This window comes from Trichoplusia ni, chromosome 7, assembly GCF_003590095.1.
Source record: "Trichoplusia ni isolate ovarian cell line Hi5 chromosome 7, tn1, whole genome shotgun sequence".
Classification (NCBI taxonomy): Eukaryota; Metazoa; Arthropoda; class Insecta; order Lepidoptera; family Noctuidae; genus Trichoplusia; species Trichoplusia ni.
In genome coordinates this window covers 10,027,007-10,045,409 of record NC_039484.1, presented here as the reverse complement: position 1 = coordinate 10,045,409, position 18,403 = coordinate 10,027,007, and the positions used below count along the sequence as shown (strand labels likewise).

General features: G+C 38.5%; 5 protein-coding genes across 8 annotated transcripts; all 5 read right to left on the bottom strand.

Annotated features, from left to right (window-relative positions):
• Positions 1 to 29: 29 nt before the first annotated feature.
• LOC113495572 (terminal uridylyltransferase Tailor-like) lies at positions 30 to 2,127 on the bottom strand. Its single transcript, XM_026874340.1, has 3 exons — positions 2,057 to 2,127; positions 1,502 to 1,675; positions 30 to 1,170 (listed from the first exon to the last, which is right to left on the bottom strand). Exons 1-3 carry the CDS (start codon positions 2,070 to 2,072, stop codon positions 218 to 220), a joined length of 1,143 nt encoding a protein of 380 aa, XP_026730141.1. The 5' UTR covers positions 2,073 to 2,127; the 3' UTR covers positions 30 to 217.
• Positions 2,128 to 2,639: 512 nt separating this feature from the next.
• On the bottom strand, positions 2,640 to 4,403 carry LOC113495573 (terminal uridylyltransferase cid1-like). Of its 2 annotated transcripts, none has more exons than XM_026874341.1 (3): positions 4,300 to 4,403; positions 3,729 to 3,923; positions 2,640 to 3,463 (listed from the first exon to the last, which is right to left on the bottom strand). In XM_026874341.1, the coding sequence occupies exons 1-3, from the start codon at positions 4,310 to 4,312 to the stop codon at positions 2,652 to 2,654; spliced, it is 1,020 nt and encodes a 339-aa protein (XP_026730142.1). In that variant the 5' UTR covers positions 4,313 to 4,403; the 3' UTR covers positions 2,640 to 2,651. The 2 variants fall into 2 exon arrangements, with proteins under 2 accessions (XP_026730142.1, XP_026730143.1); XM_026874342.1 differs by having other exon boundaries at positions 3,882 to 3,923.
• Positions 4,404 to 5,949: 1,546 nt separating this feature from the next.
• On the bottom strand, positions 5,950 to 8,116 carry LOC113495983 (speckle targeted PIP5K1A-regulated poly(A) polymerase). 2 transcript variants are annotated; one of them, XM_026875013.1, is made up of 4 exons: positions 7,989 to 8,116; positions 7,624 to 7,776; positions 7,296 to 7,456; positions 5,950 to 6,860 (listed from the first exon to the last, which is right to left on the bottom strand). In XM_026875013.1, the coding sequence occupies exons 1-4, from the start codon at positions 7,999 to 8,001 to the stop codon at positions 6,363 to 6,365; spliced, it is 825 nt and encodes a 274-aa protein (XP_026730814.1). In that variant the 5' UTR covers positions 8,002 to 8,116; the 3' UTR covers positions 5,950 to 6,362. The 2 variants fall into 2 exon arrangements, with proteins under 2 accessions (XP_026730814.1, XP_026730813.1); XM_026875012.1 differs by having other exon boundaries at positions 5,950 to 7,456.
• Positions 8,117 to 10,449: 2,333 nt separating this feature from the next.
• On the bottom strand, positions 10,450 to 16,109 carry LOC113496117 (speckle targeted PIP5K1A-regulated poly(A) polymerase-like). The gene is made up of 4 exons (XM_026875238.1): positions 15,622 to 16,109; positions 14,387 to 14,656; positions 13,783 to 13,938; positions 10,450 to 13,399 (listed from the first exon to the last, which is right to left on the bottom strand). The coding sequence occupies exons 1-4, from the start codon at positions 15,881 to 15,883 to the stop codon at positions 11,568 to 11,570; spliced, it is 2,520 nt and encodes an 839-aa protein (XP_026731039.1). The 5' UTR covers positions 15,884 to 16,109; the 3' UTR covers positions 10,450 to 11,567.
• Positions 15,788 to 18,036, bottom strand: LOC113496118 (tRNA 2'-phosphotransferase 1). 2 transcript variants are annotated; one of them, XM_026875239.1, is made up of 5 exons: positions 17,814 to 18,036; positions 17,656 to 17,736; positions 16,746 to 16,959; positions 16,301 to 16,601; positions 15,788 to 15,905 (listed from the first exon to the last, which is right to left on the bottom strand). In XM_026875239.1, coding segments are annotated over exons 1-5 (618 nt in total). In that variant the 5' UTR covers positions 17,816 to 18,036; the 3' UTR covers positions 15,788 to 15,885. The 2 variants fall into 2 exon arrangements, with proteins under 2 accessions (XP_026731040.1, XP_026731041.1); XM_026875240.1 differs by lacking the exons at positions 17,656 to 17,736; positions 17,814 to 18,036 and adding an exon at positions 17,267 to 17,319.
• Positions 18,037 to 18,403: the final 367 nt, after the last annotated feature.

Below are 18,403 nucleotides of genomic sequence, written 5' to 3'. Positions count from 1 at the left end.
AGCATTCAATGCAAATAATAAAAATGCAATTTATATTAAAAGCCTTCATTTATTAGTTACTCAGTTGTATTGTTAAGTAAATTACTTAAATTGTTTCAGTTTTTCTAAATATAAATAAAGTTTTTTTTAACTAATTAATTAACTCTTCTTTTTATTGCAGAACAATATGGTTCTCATATCACAACTTGTCCTTGTGTCTTATTACCTCACTTTTGCATTACATATCGGTTGCGTTGTTGCAGCTTGGAATACTTAGATTAGTTTCATTAAGTAGTTCCTTGTGTTGAGGGTTTGTGAACAAAGCTGTCAGCAGTCCGTGTGCGGACAGCCGCGCGGCGTCCCGCAGCCTCGCGCGCAGCAGCGCCGCCGGCCGCCGCGACACGCGCGCCGCCGTGTTCACGTTGTGAACAAACATGTCCTGGATACAGATGGCCCTCTCTACATCCAGCGGCTTAAAGCCGGACTCTCTCATATTCTTTTTATATAAATAAAATATTCCAGACACGCTGGTGTTGCCTAAAAACTCAATCTTCCTGATCGGACGACCCGCGTAAGGCGACACGATATAGTCGTCGAAGTTAAATTCACTGTAGTAAGTAAAGAAGCCGGTCAGAAGTCGATACAAACTGATATCTGTATTTGTGCTGTTATATGGAATCTCATCGAAACTCAAATCCCACAAGCCTTCGAAGTGTCTTTGTTTATTTTGCAATCGAAACACTGGGGGAACCATATTAATTTGTTGCAAATAAAATATAATTAACAGGTACAAGTGAAAGCTTCTCATAATTGTTTTCTTGTTCAATTCTTGGACTTGAAACCAATATTTTATGATGGCAACAAGAGGTTTGAATTTTTCGTTTAAATTGAAGTAGTATCGGTTAAGGGCACTCGTTTGGTAGATGGAGTTATTGGTGAATATGACGTCACAGAGGCGGCCCGTGGGGCGGTGGCGGAAGGTGAGCAGCGAGGAGTCGGCTGGGGGGGGGAGCAGCTCACACGTCATGTCGGAGAACATGTCCCGCTGCAGCTGCAGGAGCGCCGTGGCTTCTGTGAGCACGTACAGGTCCGCCGAAGTGTTAAAGTTCGGTATTTTGACGTAGCAGTCGACGTCGCTTGTCTTTATTCCCACTCCCATCGCGGCCGATCCGTGCGGAATCACTTCAGTGCCTGGGACGAAAATATAAAAGTTTATTGCCTAGTACCTACCTATATAATACATTATTTCTCAAGTTTCTTCTTGCTGGCAACAATAAGTAATTATTTATCAATCCAACTTCATAGTATTTATATCAGAGGCAGTAAAATATAGATTTATATTAGTTTAAATTTTATTATACAGTAGCTGTTGCCCTCAGGTTCGCCCGCTTCAAATAATAACCCCAACATAAAATAAGACATAAAATCGGGATTTAACTATCCTTTGTATTAATCTTGTTTGCGTGAAAGAGGAACAATTTTTTACGATTGTAATATTGGTAGGGTTAGGACTATATCCCACCTGGCCACTGCCGTTGCATGGTAGTCTTGACGTCGTCTAACACGCGGCGGATCTGAGCCTTGTCCTCTGATGAGAACATGACGTTCTCTACAAACCACTGCACTTGTGAGTCGAAGTCCCCGTCCAAGCATATCTCTTGCGACAAACTTCTGTCACATAAGACCAACGGCAGAACTACAAAAATATAATAATGTTATTAATCAAGTTTGAACCACCATACAAAAAGTTCTATAAATTAATATCCTATTATTTACAATTAAATTTACCGAAGAGAATTTTAATCTAAAACGACATTTTCTAAAATTGAATCCTAGCTTGATCAATTTGAAGCCTCCGAAACCTATTTGCTTATATTTAAAAACATGAAAATCGTTAGGGTACTTTCCGAAATTCAAATATATTATATTCATCCATATAATTCGCCCTTTAAAAAATATAAGCTCAAATATTAAATGGTTACACTTGATCTTTCTCGTTTTCGTTGAGATTTAAAAAATAGGTCATCGCAAAAAAAAACAAATTATAAGTAACAAGTATACTTAGATAGGTACTTACCAAGAAATAAAATCATAATTTCAAGTGTACAATGACGATATTTACATCAGACTATAAAAACTATATTAATATGTCTCAAAAATGACAATACGAGGTGAAAATTAACTAATTGTATTATATTCATTGTAAGATGCTTGAAGATAAAATAGAATAATTCAATATAAATATTGAACACCACTGATATCTCGGCGCAGAGCAGAGCGCCACCGGCGTCCACATGCATGGTCAATACTTATATAAAAACCGCGATGTGACCTTGTGTGACAAGCGACTAAGTGTAATTACTCTAAACCTTAGCAATTACTGGGCTATTGAGATTAATGCTGAACTTGTTTGTAAGAGTTTTAAAATTAACTTATTAAACTTCTGTCATTCATATCAGAGAGTAGTTGACCAATAGTTGTTAAATAAGTAGGTAATTATTGCAGGTGCTATAGTGCCGGGAGGAGATATTATGTTCCATATAATGTCGTTAGTTAGCGAATCCATCCATTGTCATGCTATTCTAATTTGGGTGTCGATTTGCACAGGTCTTGGCAAGTATAGTAGGTAAAAATCGGTAGCTTGGTGCTTCTTGAAAAGCTTTTGCGGCAAACTACAGATGAGATAGGAAGTCAGCAGCCAGGTCGCTGGGCACAGTGTCCGCTATGTTATAGTTTTGACCAAAGGCATCTTGAATACATAAATCCTTGTCCAAGTTCAGCGGCGTGCTGTCAGGCCTCTTTAGATAATCTTTGTAATCTGAAAACTCTTCAGGGATAGTGCTGATGTTCCGGAACACGCTTCTATGGTAAGTCTTGCCGTTTCGAACTGCTAACACATTGTCTCTAAAGTTAAATATACTGTAGTATTTAAAGAATCCTCCCAACAGTTGATACAGACTCTCCGTATTATTTGATTTGAATGGTATCATATTAAAGTTCGTGTCCCATCCATTCCTATAATTATCACTTAAATTTTCCTGAAGGACAATGGGTGGGGGAACAATATGCTTTTGTTCCAAATAAAAAATAACTAAAAGACACAGAATGTGACTTCTAAAATGTTTAGAATTGTCCAAGTGATTGATCCAAACTTTGACGAGGGATATGAGAGGCTTTATTCTTTCGTCCAGTTTTAAGTAGTAGGTTAAGAGTAAGCTGTTCTCGACACTGGTTTGGCTACTGAAGCTGAGGTCGCACTTCCTGCCCGAGGCAATGTGGGTGAAGTGCAGGACCAGCGTGGGTCGCGCGCCGGCGCGGGAGCCGCCGCGAGCCACGCGCCGGTAGCGGGCGCGCGACCGCAGCAGCAACACCCGCGCACGCTCTGACACCTCACTGTCATCATTCACGTTCACCACCAGATCAACGTCGCAATTCTTTAAAGCCAATCTAGTGAACAATGAACCAATGGGGAACACCTCAACATCTGCAATTAAACAAGATTATTAATTACTTCCTCTCCAATTTTTCTACATCGTTGCGTTACGTTATATCAGTGTTTAACAAGTGTATATCGCTGTCACTAATGTATTATTTAACTTGTTGATAAGACGTACTGCTGTTTGTTATCCCTATCTAAATAAACAAGTAATTTGCGTAACTGAACCCAATTGATAACTAAACCTAATTGTAATATTAATTCACATTGTAAGTGATTGCAAGATTAGCATCGGAATAATGTAATAACTGACCCAGCCAGGCCCGGGTCAGGGTGTGCCGCACGTCATCATACACTTGACCCAGCGCGGCGTACTCCGCCGGCCCGAGCCCCTGCTCCGCCAGCACGACCCGCGCCTGCGCCTCGAAGTCCCGCACCAGTAGCAGCTTACAATACTCCCACTTACCCAAGCAGACCAGCACCAACGCTAATACTGCCACTGAAGTACCTACACAACACTAGCCCATTAGTTTAACGGTTCAAAGCAGTTGTTACGGAGTCGCTGAAGTCGTGTTGATGTTAAAAGTGAGTTACCTTGAAATGAAACTACTTTTACGGATTTTATCGCGGTTTAATTTTAGATTTTAGTTCCCGACGTTTCGAAACCTTTGCAGGTATCATGGTCACGGGCAGACTGAGATGGCGTTCGTCTTGACAGAAGATGTTGCTCGTTCTACCTTCATATTTTAATTAATTATTTGTGGTCCGACCTACGCAGTATGAGCTCACTGTGTCTCGATGTCTTGCATCCGTAAAATCCGTAAAAGTAGTTTCATATCAATGTCTAACATTCGCGTAAACCTAAGAAACCACTAGTGAGTTACCTTTTAATTTCATATTCTTGAATTAACAAGATGCCCAATTTACTTCGTTCGTCAGGTACAACGCTAAGCAAAAGGTAGGTCAAGCATTAAATCAATATTTCTAAATAAAGGTACGCTAATCTACATTAATATTTAAAGTACCTACATTAAAAATAAATAAACCTAACCAAATAATCTTAATAAATTACCCTATACAAATTAACTATGAATAATATTATTATTAAATCTAATTAACCTCTGTTAGAAGTCAGACATAGTTACTGCATCATTAAGTACATATTGTTATGTTGAGATTTACCTGATGATTATAATTATTGATTTCACGTATCGTTAAGCTATAATATATTATACAAGTTTAGATTAGCGAGCTCTAGTTAAAACATTTATAATTAAAGGGCGAACAAAGTAGAATAGACTGGAGCTAGAGAGACCGGACACAAGACCACTAAATGAAAGTGTTTGTGTTTCTATGCGTACAATTGTATTAGGCATAATAGACATTCAAAAAACCACGCACTGAAAAGACCTCAAAATAATTTAAAACCTTAATGCTCGAAGATAGAGTTTAATCTACGATTATAATTGATTTCTATTTAAACGTTTTGTCATTAGAAATATAAATGGGTAGTTTAAAATAAACATAAATTAGTACGTAATATATTCTAGAAGCACCGACCACACATAGGTAGCACAGAATTTAAATAAGTATAGATTAGATACGCAACGAAAACGCCTAAAAACCTATAATGAAATAAATTAAACAAATAACGAAGGGGCTACTAACGCTCCCAATAAAGAGAAAACTCAAGGACTCATGCATTCTTCCCCCTTCTTCTGCAACGATCCATGGAGCGCATTATTTTCCCACTCATTTTCTTGTTTGTTTATCGTTTCGGTTGGATTTTTATAACTCAGATTTGAGGGACTTCCCGTTAAGCTAGCAGGCTGAAATTTTTGGGTAGCGTCAAACCCGATAACAATAAAATTTATAACTATAAAAACGGCTGGACCGATTTTGATAAAATTTGAATGAAGTGACATTTAAAAACGTTTTAAGAAAGTGGGTATTTTGATTTTTAAAGTCAATTTTTTTTTAGGAGTTAAGCTTACTGATCGCAATATCAACAAGAAAGTGAGTGTAGGTATAAAAACGTGGGAAAAAATTAGCAATCGCCCAAATGAGCTCGGTACTACAATGGATGAACAACTACACACAGACTAGTTTGCAACAAAAGGAGACCTCACGGCAGGTTCGACTCTTGTGCTCTGTGAACCACAAACCGAGATAAATGGAGGGTGGGATCCTTTATCCTGCCTTGAGGCACTTATAGTGGCTGGTAACAAATAAATATAATTTGTGTATTAGTAGCGCATGCTTCACAGCGCAAGTCGTTTACATATCGTCATGTTGTTATAATAACTGGACAGCTAATGTATTCTTAATCGTTACATATAGGTACACATACAGTACGTCGCAGGCAGTAGTTACTGTCGAGTCAACAGCACTGTATTTTTTAGTCTGTGTGCTTTTGTACCGATTGCCGCTGTTGCACATTGCCAAATATGAAAGTAGTATTTTATCGAAGCTGAAATAGTCAGTCACGGTGTGTACAAAACCACTAGTTTTTTTAACATCTATATAAAAATACGTTTTTATGAGAAATTATGTTTTATTACTCATATTAAGTTTAAATATTACACGTGAAATCCAGAAAAGGTATTCCATAATCATTATCAAATTATTGATAAGTATACATACTTATATTCTAAGATAAACTAGCCACAAAATAGCATAGTTATATTGTCCTCTTAACATTAATTATTCTGTTTGATCAGCTGATTGTGTAATACACTCATGTTAAAGTAAGATTTACTTAAACATGTACAATGCACATAAATAAATTAATACTGACAGTAACAATATGTTCATGTTGCAAAGGCAGTCCTTATCTGATGACACTAAACGACGCACGTTACACCTGTCGTTGTGTTCCCTGGCTTTCCCACACTTACAGTATATTATCACACGTAAAGTATGCTCATATCACAACACATTACTCGCTTCAAGTACTCTTTATGTTTCCTCTCAAGTTCTTATTATTTTGTGCAAACCAATTATTGAAGCTATTCTGTAAGTTTCGCTTGGCTTTCTTTGGATTATTCTTGTGGATTCTGTTTTGGATAACAGGCACCTTTTCAACCTTCTGACCAGTGTTTCCAGGTCTTTGGTGTTTTGGCGGCGGCGAAGGTAACTGCTCAATGCATGGGTCTTCTGTGAAGATCGATTTTAGAAAACTACTGGGTGATTCTTCTTCATATTTTTTTGACGCGAACTTGAACAGTGAAATTATTTTATGTGCTAGTCTTTCATATATAGCAACAGTGCAGTTCTTGCTGTGTTGGAAGGGATCCTGCAAACATATTCTCGATTCCATCCTTATTTTGACACATATGCCACTCAATACATGGTCCTTGTATAGTGATAACTCTTCAGGTAAAGTACTTAAATCTTCAAGAGCCTTTTTGGTTATCACTCGGCCGAGATATGGTGATATAACATTCTGTTGATAATTAAATGTGCTGTAGTATGTGAAGAAGCCACCCATCAGCTCATACAAGGAGAGGTCAGAGGTATTTGAATTATTGTACGTAGTACTATCAAAGGCTGCATTCCAATTCTCAACAAAATAAGGGGGCATGTATTTTTGTAGGTCATAAACTGAAGGCAAGATGTTCAATGTTTGTAAATAAAATATTAACATCAGGATAAGAGAATAGTTAGCCATCAGGTTGGTTCCTGTAAATTTATAGACCTTTGACCAGTACTTGATAAGTACCGCCAGCGGCAAAGCCCTTTTATCCCAATGTAAGAGTAGTGCAATTAACTGGCTATTATGTACCCCAATTGGACTTTGGAAGTTAACATCGCATTGGCAATTAGTGGGTATGTGTATAAACTTTACAATGGGCACTTTAGCAGCTGTAATAGCAATAACCTGGGCAAATGTGCGATAGTAACGCTTGAGTATATTCCTGGCACCCGTCACATGTCTGATGGTGGGTGCTATGTTTGGGGGCAGGACTATGTGACAGTCCACATCACTTGTTTTAATGCCCAGTCCGGTCACTATTGAACCAAATGGTATGACTTGACATCCTGAAACAAATTATACTTGAAAACCACTTATTTATTATCTGCTCTTATTTACTAGTTAATGTTTATACCAACACATACTGTAAATAAACTAATATTCTGAAAATTTCAAATCTACATTAGAGAAGCTAAATCCCGGTATATCTAAATTCTGATGAAGTGCTAATTACCTGGTGCAAGCTGTTGAAGAGCATCTTCTAAATTATTAAATATGAGCTGCAGCTCCTCTACTCTGTCCGCTGTCAATCGTACAAATTGTAATATTTCTTGTACTTGATCGTCAAAGTCTCCATCGAATGATAGTTGCGAGGTATCCAATATATCTAATGAAAACAATTAATTGCGTGTAATGGTAAAGTAGAATAATATAACGAATTAAATCTAAAGCTAAATCTCCTCGTATCACTTAATCAGGTAGTAAAGGTAACATATGCATTACATATGTATGAATATATTGCACATAATAGACATCGGACGATTGAATTTATATATCATGCGCACCAGACATTAAATTATTTATATTATATATAGGTACCTTCCTGATCCATGTTAAATGATAAAATATTTACATCCGTAAATTACACATAAACAAACAATGTGGTTTGTCGTTTAAATCGTTATCATGTAATATAATATGTCAATGTGACATTTTACCAAACGTCAATGTGACTGCACAGCTCTCTCTATATTTACTTTAAAGGTGCAGCTTCATGGAGTCGCTCGACACTCGTTTCCAGCGACAAATACGGTAACATGATAATAATAATGTAGCTACAAAGCTATAAAATTGAGTTTTGACCTTTACTCTATGCTGCACAGGCACGGTAAACCTCAGTGATTGTAACCTTACCATTTATTTTTAAGAATAAAATATATGGCGGATTCCGATTTATTTAAGTTATTATTTTTAGTAAAACAAACATCTACCTAAGATAGTCCAGCTCCAGTTAAGTCAGTATACAAGTAGGTAACTTTAAAGGCGTAGCCGCACGCAATCGCTCGTCGCTCGTTTACAGCGACAAATCCAATCACGTGACCCTATTTTTAAATTTCCCGCGACTCGAAAAGTCACTGCTTCATGGAGTCGGTCGTCGCTCGTTTGCAGTGACAATCTGGTCGAGCGACCGCATTTAAAAAAAAATCCCGAAAAACAAAACATTAATATCTATAATCTAATTGTGAACTGGCTATTATGTAGAAACAATGCACATATTAAAGTCGATAAAACTGTACAGTGAGGAAACAAAATTATGGTTTAAACGCACATTGTGTCCATACTCTACTAATATTTATGAAATGTTTTAAAGTGTTTACCTTGTCCGATTCCATTATTTACGGGACTTAATTTAGAGACCGTTTGCAGCACCGCTTTTATATAATTTACATCGACTTGTCTCGACCGCTTAATTTTCTTTTCTCTATTCTATAGTGTATTAATTACCTGTGATCTTTTTTTTCCCAGCGACAAAGCTCAAAATTTTGAGCTTTATTGCTACATATTACATGACCAGATTTGTCGCTGCAAACGAGCGACGAGCGACTGCAAAGGCCATAGCTCAACATTTTCAGCTTTGTCGCTGGGAAAAAAAGATCATAGGTAATTAATACACTATAGAATAGAGAAAAGAAAAGAAAAAAGTTTTCTTCCATATTTTGTCGCTTTTTCGAGACGCGGGAAATTTAAAAATGAGCGACGAGCGACCATGAGGCTACGCCATAAGAACAATTTTGCTAGGAGCAGTTCAACGATTCTGATTTTAGACCGTTCATTTCCAGCGGAAGTTAATAAATATTTTTAAAATCACGGACCTTGAATTGCACATCACTTCTATCAAGCATCTTTTATTATACAAGTTTCTGTAATCTTGTTGTAACACATTTCGCAACATTTTGAAAAACAGTACCTACACGGTAATGGTAATTTTTTCCGGTTCCGGGAAGGGACGTATTTCTGAATACCACTATAGGGAGACAGTCTACTATTGTTCGCAATTTCTTTGCTATAACATTTAACAAAGAAGCAATTACTAATATAATAGTTTTTAATATGTTACTCAAAGGAGACTGACTTACTGACTCAAACTATTGAACAGATCTGGCTGAAATTTAACATGCATACGACATCCGCTAAGAAAGGATTTTAATAAATTCTGCGCAAGGGATAAAAGTGTAATTCGTCATTTAATATCTCCTGATTGAATTGAAATTAAAGATTAAGCCTGCAAAAATTGCGAGTTCCACCCACACACCCTACCCGCCCCTCACGCATAGGCCGCGCTGTTAATAATTTACGTTCACAGGTCTCGCTCACGCGCAAATAGAGTAATCTAATTAGGTAAAGAACAAAGAAACCGTCTTATTTTTTTAGAAATGCAAATTGAACCAGTTTAATATAAGTACAATTAAAAACAACAGAGTAATGATAAATATTAACATTTGTCAGTCGGTTTGTTCCGGTTAATCTATGAAGTGGGTGAAACGATTTTGATCTGTTTACGTGCGAGGAATGACAGTTTTTCTTTATTTTTAGCTCAAGAAAATCGTATACATATATGTCTTATAATTTTTTCAATAACGCAAATATATGAAAGTAGATAATAAAATAAAAATAACAAAAATGAACGAATAAATAACTTGTTCAATATTTGTTGAACCTCCACTTGGACGAAGTCGCAGCATAGATACTTAATAAAGATGCAGGAAAAAAACATCTTAAACATTTTATCTATAATATTATAATACAAAATGAATCCCTATTTCCCTTGGTCACGGCATGGCATGACGCGTGAACGCTTGGACCAATTTTGCTAATTCTCTTTTTTACTGTTGTATTTGTTACTGTCAAGAGGTTCTTATTAGTTAATATTATTTCTTAAACAATGAAAAAATGAGTGGAAGAAGTAAGCATGTTAGTGTATCATGTAGTGTTAACGTTAATCAATAGGTATTATTTTATGGCGGGAAGTTGCAGTGCAATGCTGCAATGAAATAAAATGTTTGGTTCCACAAAATTATATTATTGTCTTTGATACAATTTTCTGACTCTCGGAATACATAATTGAAACAATAAAATCCATGTATCACGAAAAATACACTCAATTATTAAAATAAAATTTTAGCATTCAATTCCAATATTTTATTAACATTTATAGGTAGTTATTTATAACGGAAGTCAACATGAACTTGAATTAATATTGTCAAAGGGTATTTTTCTTTCTATTTTACATATATGATAAAATATAACTTAACAAACATGACATCAGTCTCCAACTGTAAAGAACGAGCCAGTGTCTGGCGTAACTCTATTTTGTACCTATTTAGATTTAATTCATACCTAGTTATCTACGACATAATTTGTTCAAAGGCCAAACATTTGAAAGTAATGTCAAAATAAAACAACGAATGTATAAGATTTCTCATTTTTCTATTTTATTTTATCATGCAGCATTAACATTTCTTTAAATTCATTCTTACTTTAACCGATAGTAGCGGCTAAGGTGTCAGTATTGTTATAATTATTATGTGTTCCCTACTATTTTAATACATTTTGAAAAAAGAAATGCAATAATAAACTATTTTGTAGGTCAGAAAATAAACTGGTCTAGCATAATAATATTTGAACGTCTTATTTTGATATTTCTTTCCCGTTATACCTTTAACACCACATTTACTAAATCTAAAAATGATTTTTTTTTGTTTGTATTGCATACATACTTTTATTAATTGCCATAATAGGACAGTTTGTGCGAAACCTAACTTCTCACACGAGAAATGCCTGCGAAGAAGAAATGACTGCGCTGTTTACTGTAGCAGCATACTTATTTAGACAACACAATGTAGGGCTGCTTTATTCTCTAAAGTCCACGAAAGAGCAGAATTTCTTAGAAATAATTTTGATGATCACTTTTTAAATAAAGCAGGGCAGGTTAAGAAATCAAACAACTTTGATTATAGTTGAAATTAAAATTTCTAAAAACCGCATAAAAATAAATCGTACGTGACTTAGCTTAATATTAAAATAATTTGTATTCACTATGTCTATTGATAGAACGATTTTTACACTAAGTAAAAAAAAAACTTTACAGTCTCAAGACAGAACATGGCTTCTGTAACGTCACTTTTGTGCGCAAGCGACAGTCAACTCGCTGACCTCACTTGTTGGGGAGCCGTTGATGTTGATAGCTCTGATCAATGCGTCGGCGCTTTTGATCAAAGTAGCGGCGTCTGACGTCGGGAGGTTGCTGTTTACGGGCAATGTTTCGGCATTTTCAGTTAAAGTTTCGGTAGTATTATTCAGCTTTTCGTTCTTGTTAGTCATGCATTCATCTGCATGGTTTGCCTGAGTTTCTATTTTGGTACTGGACACAGCCTCACCCGACACTGTTTCGACAGTTTTCGTGTTGTTCTTCACGGGCTCATGTTCTGGAGACTCTGATTTGGAGTTGAGCGTGTCTTCATCATCGTAATCAGATTCCATTCCAATATCATTGTTGTCCAATTCTATAGAATCGTCTATGGTGTCGCTCCGACAGTGTGATATCAAAAATTGTTTAAGCATCTGTGTAAACCAGGTTTGCCATGAGGACATGAAGAACTTGCCGAAATCTCTAAAAACGTGCACATCCCCGGTGACCAGCCGCACGGCCACTACGGCGCTCTTGGGGTCATTACAGAACGTCAAGATCAACAGGAACTGTATGCCCAGGTCATGCTTATCTGCAGTTATTATTTCTTCCGTGATCTTGGCTTGCCTCTCGACAAACGTCATGTCAACAATGCTGTACAGCTTAGAAAACGACTTTCTCTTCCAGATAGCTTTGTTCAGGCATGCCGAATACTTCTCTTTTTCTTTTTTAGTTTCAGGATTGACAGTTTCTTCAAGCAAAGTCAGTTTGATTTTGAATAGATTTTCGAAGATGTCTTTTACCAAATCTCTTACGACTACCTTCCACTCTGACTCCATAATAGTATTGAGTAGTCGAGGGAACAAATTCACTCTGTACTCAGGATGTGACTTTCCTCTGAGCAGTTTAGGTTTTTCTTGTAATATAATCGGTAGAAAGTTTTGACAACCATTTAGTTTATCTTTTTCGTACGCGTCCGCAGCAAATATGAAGTAGCATTTGAGATCTCCTGCCAGTCGGTTGGTTATCGTGGAAGCGACGTTGTGACACTGTTCGAATGGGTCTTGCACACAGAAGGCCGTCTGATACCTCAGCGGCAACGCGTAGTTATTCAGAACATTCGTCTTGTATCGTTGGAACTCGTTAGGCATCTTGGCGGTGTCTTTGAATAACTCTTTTTTAACGGGAGTGCCAAAATACGGGCAGATGACCAAGTCATCGAAGTTGAACTTGGCGTAGTACTCGAAGAAGCCGCCGAGCAGCTCGGCGATGCTGGAGGTGTTGGCGGTGGGCGGCAAGGCGGAGTCCGCGCGGAAGCCCGTGTCCCAGCCGTCCACCAGGTAGGCCGCGCCGCCCGCCGCCTGCAGCCACTCCACGGACGGCAGCAGCGCGATGGGCAGCTGCTGCAGGTAGAACACGATCATCAGCGTGAGCGCGTAGTTGGTGAGCTTGCCCGTGCCCGACAGGTCGTGCACCTTGGCCCAGTACTTGATGAGCACGGCCATGGGCAGCAGGCGCGGGTCCGAGTGCAGCAGGAAGGCCACCAGGCGGCTGTTCTGCGCGCCCAGCGGCGTCTTGAAGGTCACGTCGCAGTTGGTGCTGGTGGGGATGTGGAAGAACTTGACGATGGGCGTGTTGGCGCGCGGGATGGCCAGGATCTCCGCGAACGTGTCGGGATGCTGCATGAGCACGCGCTTGGCCTTGTTCACGTAGTTGCCGTTGGGCACGCGGTACTGCCCCGGGATGTTGATGAAACAGTCTGCGTCGCTTGTCTTTATGCCCAACCCAGTAGTTATTGACCCGAACGGGACCGCTTTGCAACCTGCAACCAAATCATACAAATATTCTTACGACCGGCAAGTGGAAGTGTGAAAACTAACATAGTTGCTAGCTTTTCTTAGCGGCTTCACTCGCGTTAAGAAGTATTATCATTAGTTAGCTATAGTTTTTGCAACTTTTGTTTAGCGTGTATTATTATAAATTTGGGCCTGAAAAGTTATTTGCACTTCGTTCAATTAAGTACTGATATGTTCCAACTTTTACATCCTCCATCATCACTCATTTTAGTCATTGTATCCCCATGGGGGTTATCAAAATCATTTCTTAGCAGATGCCTACGTCATAACATCAATCCGACCTGTAAGTTATATTACATTTAGATTTAGTAATGTATCAAGCAGGTACTGAGTGCGGGCTGCCCATTACCTGGCCACTGCACCTGCAGCGCGCTCTCCAGGTCGGTGTAGAGCTGGCTGAGCGTCTTCACGTTCTCCTGCGTCAGCCGCACGGCGGACAGGATCTTGTCTAGCTGGCAGTGGAAGTCACCTGTCAGCTCTAATTTCTTAGGGTCTATGATCACACCTGGAGAATAATTTTTCAGTTATTAGTGCAGTGAGCTAAAATATAAAGAAACTTACAATGTCAGTCCAATATTATTTGTATAGCATTCTAGTGCAGAAGTAGCATCAAACATAGGTAAAATTTCTATTGACTTGATAGAAAAACGAATGTCAAATTAATATCCTTCATTAGCCACGTTGTGTACCTAATGAAATGACGAAATACTAAGTAGCGTTAGATTGAGATGAAAACATCTGTTATGTATACTTATTATGTCAATTAGCAGAGCCTCTCATAAAGTCTGAATCCAACAACTGGATGTTGGTTAACACACAAATTGCCAACCATGGACCAGCACTTAATAGAGCACAGACCTAAGAGATCTATGTAGTTAGCTTAAGCGTAGGCTTTCACTGCTTCATTGGATAGTGGGCACTGCCGAGTGGGCGGTGTGCAACGCTGGCAGTACCTTTCTGCTTGCTCATGGGGAAGTCGCGCTTGGGCGCGGCGGGCGGCGGCGGGCGCAGCAGCTGCAGCGCGGCGGGCGAGTAGGGCCGCACGCTGAGCACGTGCCCGTACACGTGCGGCCGCCGCGCGCCCGCCGCCGCCGCCGCCGCCGCCTCGCGCGCGTCGGGGAAGCTCAGCACGCAGGCCCAGGCGCACAGCTTGTCCACGCGCACGTTGCCGAAGCGACGGAACGCCTCCAGCAGGTCGTGGGCCTGCGCGTAGCTCGGGAACCCTGCACCCACACATATTATATTGTATTACTTCCGACTCAGACTATTCAATGTTGTGGCTGTAACGAAAACACTGATAGTTTGTTTGGTCGGTGAATGGGAAATAATAATAATAAGTTTTCGTGATCTCTGTCGATAAACCGAAGGCTTTGCATGTGCTATTATGGATGAAGTTATCATGACGAATAACTACCGAAAATATATCATTAAGGATGGCACAGTTGACATCTGTCAGGCATCTCACTGTCCCGATGAATTCTTGGGGCATATAGTTTCGGGCTTTTCTCTTCTTGCTATTGGCGAATACTTGCACACATATAATCAAATGGCCAGGATTATCTATCAGCAGATTGCTTAAGTACAAGCTTGTGGAATCTGAGATGCCGTACTATAGGTTGCCGTAATATATGTTCCCGACCCAGTTCTCGAAAATGGTCATATCACATAGTTGCCAATAAGCCTGATATGGAGGTGGTAGATCGAGTAGTGATTGTTCATGTCATTCTCCATAAGGAGAACCTCGTGAACGCAGAAAAAGAAAAACAAATGGAAAATTTGGATTTTTCTCACGAGGTCGTCGACCGTGGCAGGTGGACTCGGCAATCATTAGCCCGATGCAAATGGTCGTGAGTGCCAATGGCTTAATAGCCAAGAGCCTCGACCATCATCTTTGGAGGATTTCGTTGAGCGTCTGAGTCAAGGGTTTGATTCAGAAAGCGGTACTACCCGTTGCCGGTTGGACAATATAATTTATAATTTTTAAATGTAGTATTTTGTTTTAGTTTTCATATATATTTAAAAATGTTATTTGTATGGAAATAATTTAATCAAGGAAATTAATCATAAATCACTTTTTATCAGACTACTAACTTCGAAATTAGGGTTTTTTTTATAAAATATGGTTTATTGGTTATTATTCTTCCACCTTATTATTCTTGAAATGATAATTGTAGTAAATAATACAAACCAGACACGATTATCCTCCGCTTGTGCGGGGTGTTAGGGTGCATGTCGGGTGGTTCGCGGTCGACGCGGCGGCGAGCGGCGTGGCGCGGCGACGATCCCGTCCCGCCACCTGGGCTGCCCGTCGCCGGGGCCCCAGCCGCCGGGCCCCCAGTCACCGGGCCTCCAGCCGCCGGGCCCCCAACCGCCGGGGCTCCGCCACCCGGCCCGCCTGCGCCCACACCCGGCGCCCCCGTGGACGCCGCCCTTACCGAGCGGCCTTCCATGACTACGGGAACAGCTGGGCGCCTGAAGGATACAAATTATTACACGATTTCAAGAGATGTTTTGTTTACAAATGCCTTTAAAAACTTTGGTGAGAAATTGAAGATTAATTCCACAACTTTGAATATTTTCCTCGCGTAAGTTCCCACTAGACGCTATAAATAGTTATGCTAAATGACGTAAAGAAATGTTCATGGGGACTCCCCTAAGTTGAGTCTGCGATAGTTAATGTCGCCGTTACATTTCTTCAAGTGCGGGGAATCACCAATACAACAGATAATAATAAACTTTTCAGTTGAAATAATTCTTGGTGTGGTACAATATTTGAAATTATCTATGATTGACTTTTCTGTACGATCACAATTTCAAGTGGCAACCATATTATCAATTATGATTAGTAAAATGCCATAGAATCTTACCTGTATGAATATTAATAACTTTTGCAAAGTATTTTGGCTCCAAGTATCCTTTTTCGTTGCCACTAGTTAGGATGACACCATTCTCTGACTCAAAGAACTTGATACCTTCAGCTAATGCCCTGGGTAGGTCAATGTATATGAGGACGTCTGCGTCCTTGCGTAGTCCACTGATCACCGAAGCGTCATTTGGTAACCCCTTAGCTAAATGCACATGTTTTCTCTTCATACGGCTCAATCCTTTACTTTTTATTTCTTGCCAACATTTTAAATAGGTGCCATGGATTACTGTCTTGTATTTAGACTACAATTCAAACAATATTACATTACATTTTTCATTATGCTGTCAATGTTTTAGCTTCAAATACAATATCTAATATTTTGTCTGGTTTGACAAGAGCTTCAGTGTCAAGACAAATTGCACATTTATAAAATATATGTAACTTACCTCTGTGATAGGTGTTAGGTCGGCGTCTGATACGTCACTGATAGTGTGTCCCTGGTTAGCTTTAATCTCCAAACAGTTGTTGTGAGGGTTCCGTCTCAGTTTGAATCGCTGCTTATCATTATTGCATACAACCCGCTCTATGTCAGATGTGTTGAATTTACCTCTGAATGTCTTGTGCTGTAGTATTTTGTTAACTTCTAAATATCCTTCTGGGCTGCAATTAATAGATATCTATTAGTTATATTAATATGTTTTATTTAATTAACTAAACCACAATCTAATACATAGTCAGTATTTAAAGTTAAGTAACCAAGTTAATTCACTTGATTTCAGACTTTAAGTCACAGTCAGTAAGGTTAAATTGGGTGTATCAAATTGAATAAACATAATTTAAATATCATTAACCTCTTAATTACAATAAATATCATTGACTTTATGCAGTGAGCATGTTTAAAGGTCAAAATGTTATTCCATGTAAACAAAAAAAAAACAGATGTATGCTACAAATGCAAACTTCTTACACTTTTATATAATATATTGTGAGATTCTGATGCCACATAAACAATATCACACTTGTCAAAACATTGTTTTTTACTTAACTTTAGTTCCTGATTTTATGTATTTAGTTTAGAACTTTGATTAATTTTAGTGGATTCAGTTTTTATTGCTCACTATATTAACGAACAATTAATTCACTTGACCAACTTGGTTAGAGGGCAATATTCGGCGTAATACCCAAACTTAGGAACTTATCATTGAGTATCTACATCGTAGTTCAATAATAACGGGGTAACCCGGCTGAATTGTCTCACACAACGCACGCAATAACAGGTATACAACCAACCAACTGACATTTTACTAAATATATTTATACGCGAGTTTGACCGGAATATAATGTATGACACGATACCTCAGCTTGAAACCTTCTTGAAGTGCTCCGTGTCGTAACAACCAAGACAACGATTTACTTAACTGTATGTCTATATTATTCCTGAAAAATATATGTAAGTGAGTAAACTATGATAATAATACTTTGCTTCAACACAGCGCGTCATTCCGACAACGTACATCTAATTTGTCAACAAAATTTAACTCTACGATATATAAATGCCACTGGAATATGCTCCTGATTAACACTAATTATGGATTATGCTTTATTTTGGTAATCAAGTCCTTCAAGACTTGAAAATTTGCGATTTAAGTTTTATAACAGAAAACTAGAAAACAAAGGATGCGGTTGTCTTCGCAAAAAACGCATGCGTTATTTTCCCGTTTATTTGACAAATGAATGTCAAAAATTGTCAACTGTCAATTTCTTTAAAAATACAAAAAATTTAATACCTACTTTTAAAACATTCCTTTTTATGCAAGCGTTATTCTGGATTAGTTGGATGCTAGACAATGCAGCAATGCCTAGGATAAATTCGCGGTAAGAGGTTAATCAATATGATGTGTTGCTTTTGTTTCACGCCCCTAATATATGGACTAGTAATTTCAGCATTCCTTTCCTATTTGAATTAAAACTAGCCTATCCACCGAACTTAATGCATCTACAAAAAAACATTAAATTCGATCCAGCCGTTTAGTATGAGTTCAGGTACGTACATCGTCCACGAGACTTATACCTATCAAGATATTGTCCACACCATCTTTTCTCA

What these genes read in the sequence shown, in the direction of transcription:
- LOC113495983 (XM_026875012.1), bottom strand. An exon ending in TCTTCAACAGCTTGCACCAG is followed by an intron (nt 7,457 to 7,623) that starts GTAATTAGCACT and finishes AATTTGTTTCAG; the next exon opens with GATGTCAAGTCATACCATTT.
- LOC113495573 (XM_026874341.1), bottom strand. An exon ending in CCTGACCCGGGCCTGGCTGG is followed by an intron (nt 3,464 to 3,728) that starts GTCAGTTATTAC and finishes GTTTAATTGCAG; the next exon opens with ATGTTGAGGTGTTCCCCATT.
- LOC113495572 (XM_026874340.1), bottom strand. An exon ending in CATGCAACGGCAGTGGCCAG is followed by an intron (nt 1,171 to 1,501) that starts GTGGGATATAGT and finishes TTTTCGTCCCAG; the next exon opens with GCACTGAAGTGATTCCGCAC.
- LOC113496118 (XM_026875239.1), bottom strand. An exon ending in ACCTAACACCTATCACAGAG is followed by an intron (nt 16,602 to 16,745) that starts GTAAGTTACATA and finishes TTTGAATTGTAG; the next exon opens with TCTAAATACAAGACAGTAAT. An exon ending in AGTTATTAATATTCATACAG is followed by an intron (nt 15,906 to 16,300) that starts GTAAGATTCTAT and finishes TGTATCCTTCAG; the next exon opens with GCGCCCAGCTGTTCCCGTAG.
- LOC113496117 (XM_026875238.1), bottom strand. Translation starts at nt 15,883, where the DNA reads ATGGAAGGCCGCTCGGTAAGGGCGGCGTCCACGGGGGCGCCGGGTGTG. An exon ending in GCGGAGGATAATCGTGTCTG is followed by an intron (nt 14,657 to 15,621) that starts GTTTGTATTATT and finishes GTGTGGGTGCAG; the next exon opens with GGTTCCCGAGCTACGCGCAG. An exon ending in GCTGCAGGTGCAGTGGCCAG is followed by an intron (nt 13,400 to 13,782) that starts GTAATGGGCAGC and finishes ATTTGGTTGCAG; the next exon opens with GTTGCAAAGCGGTCCCGTTC.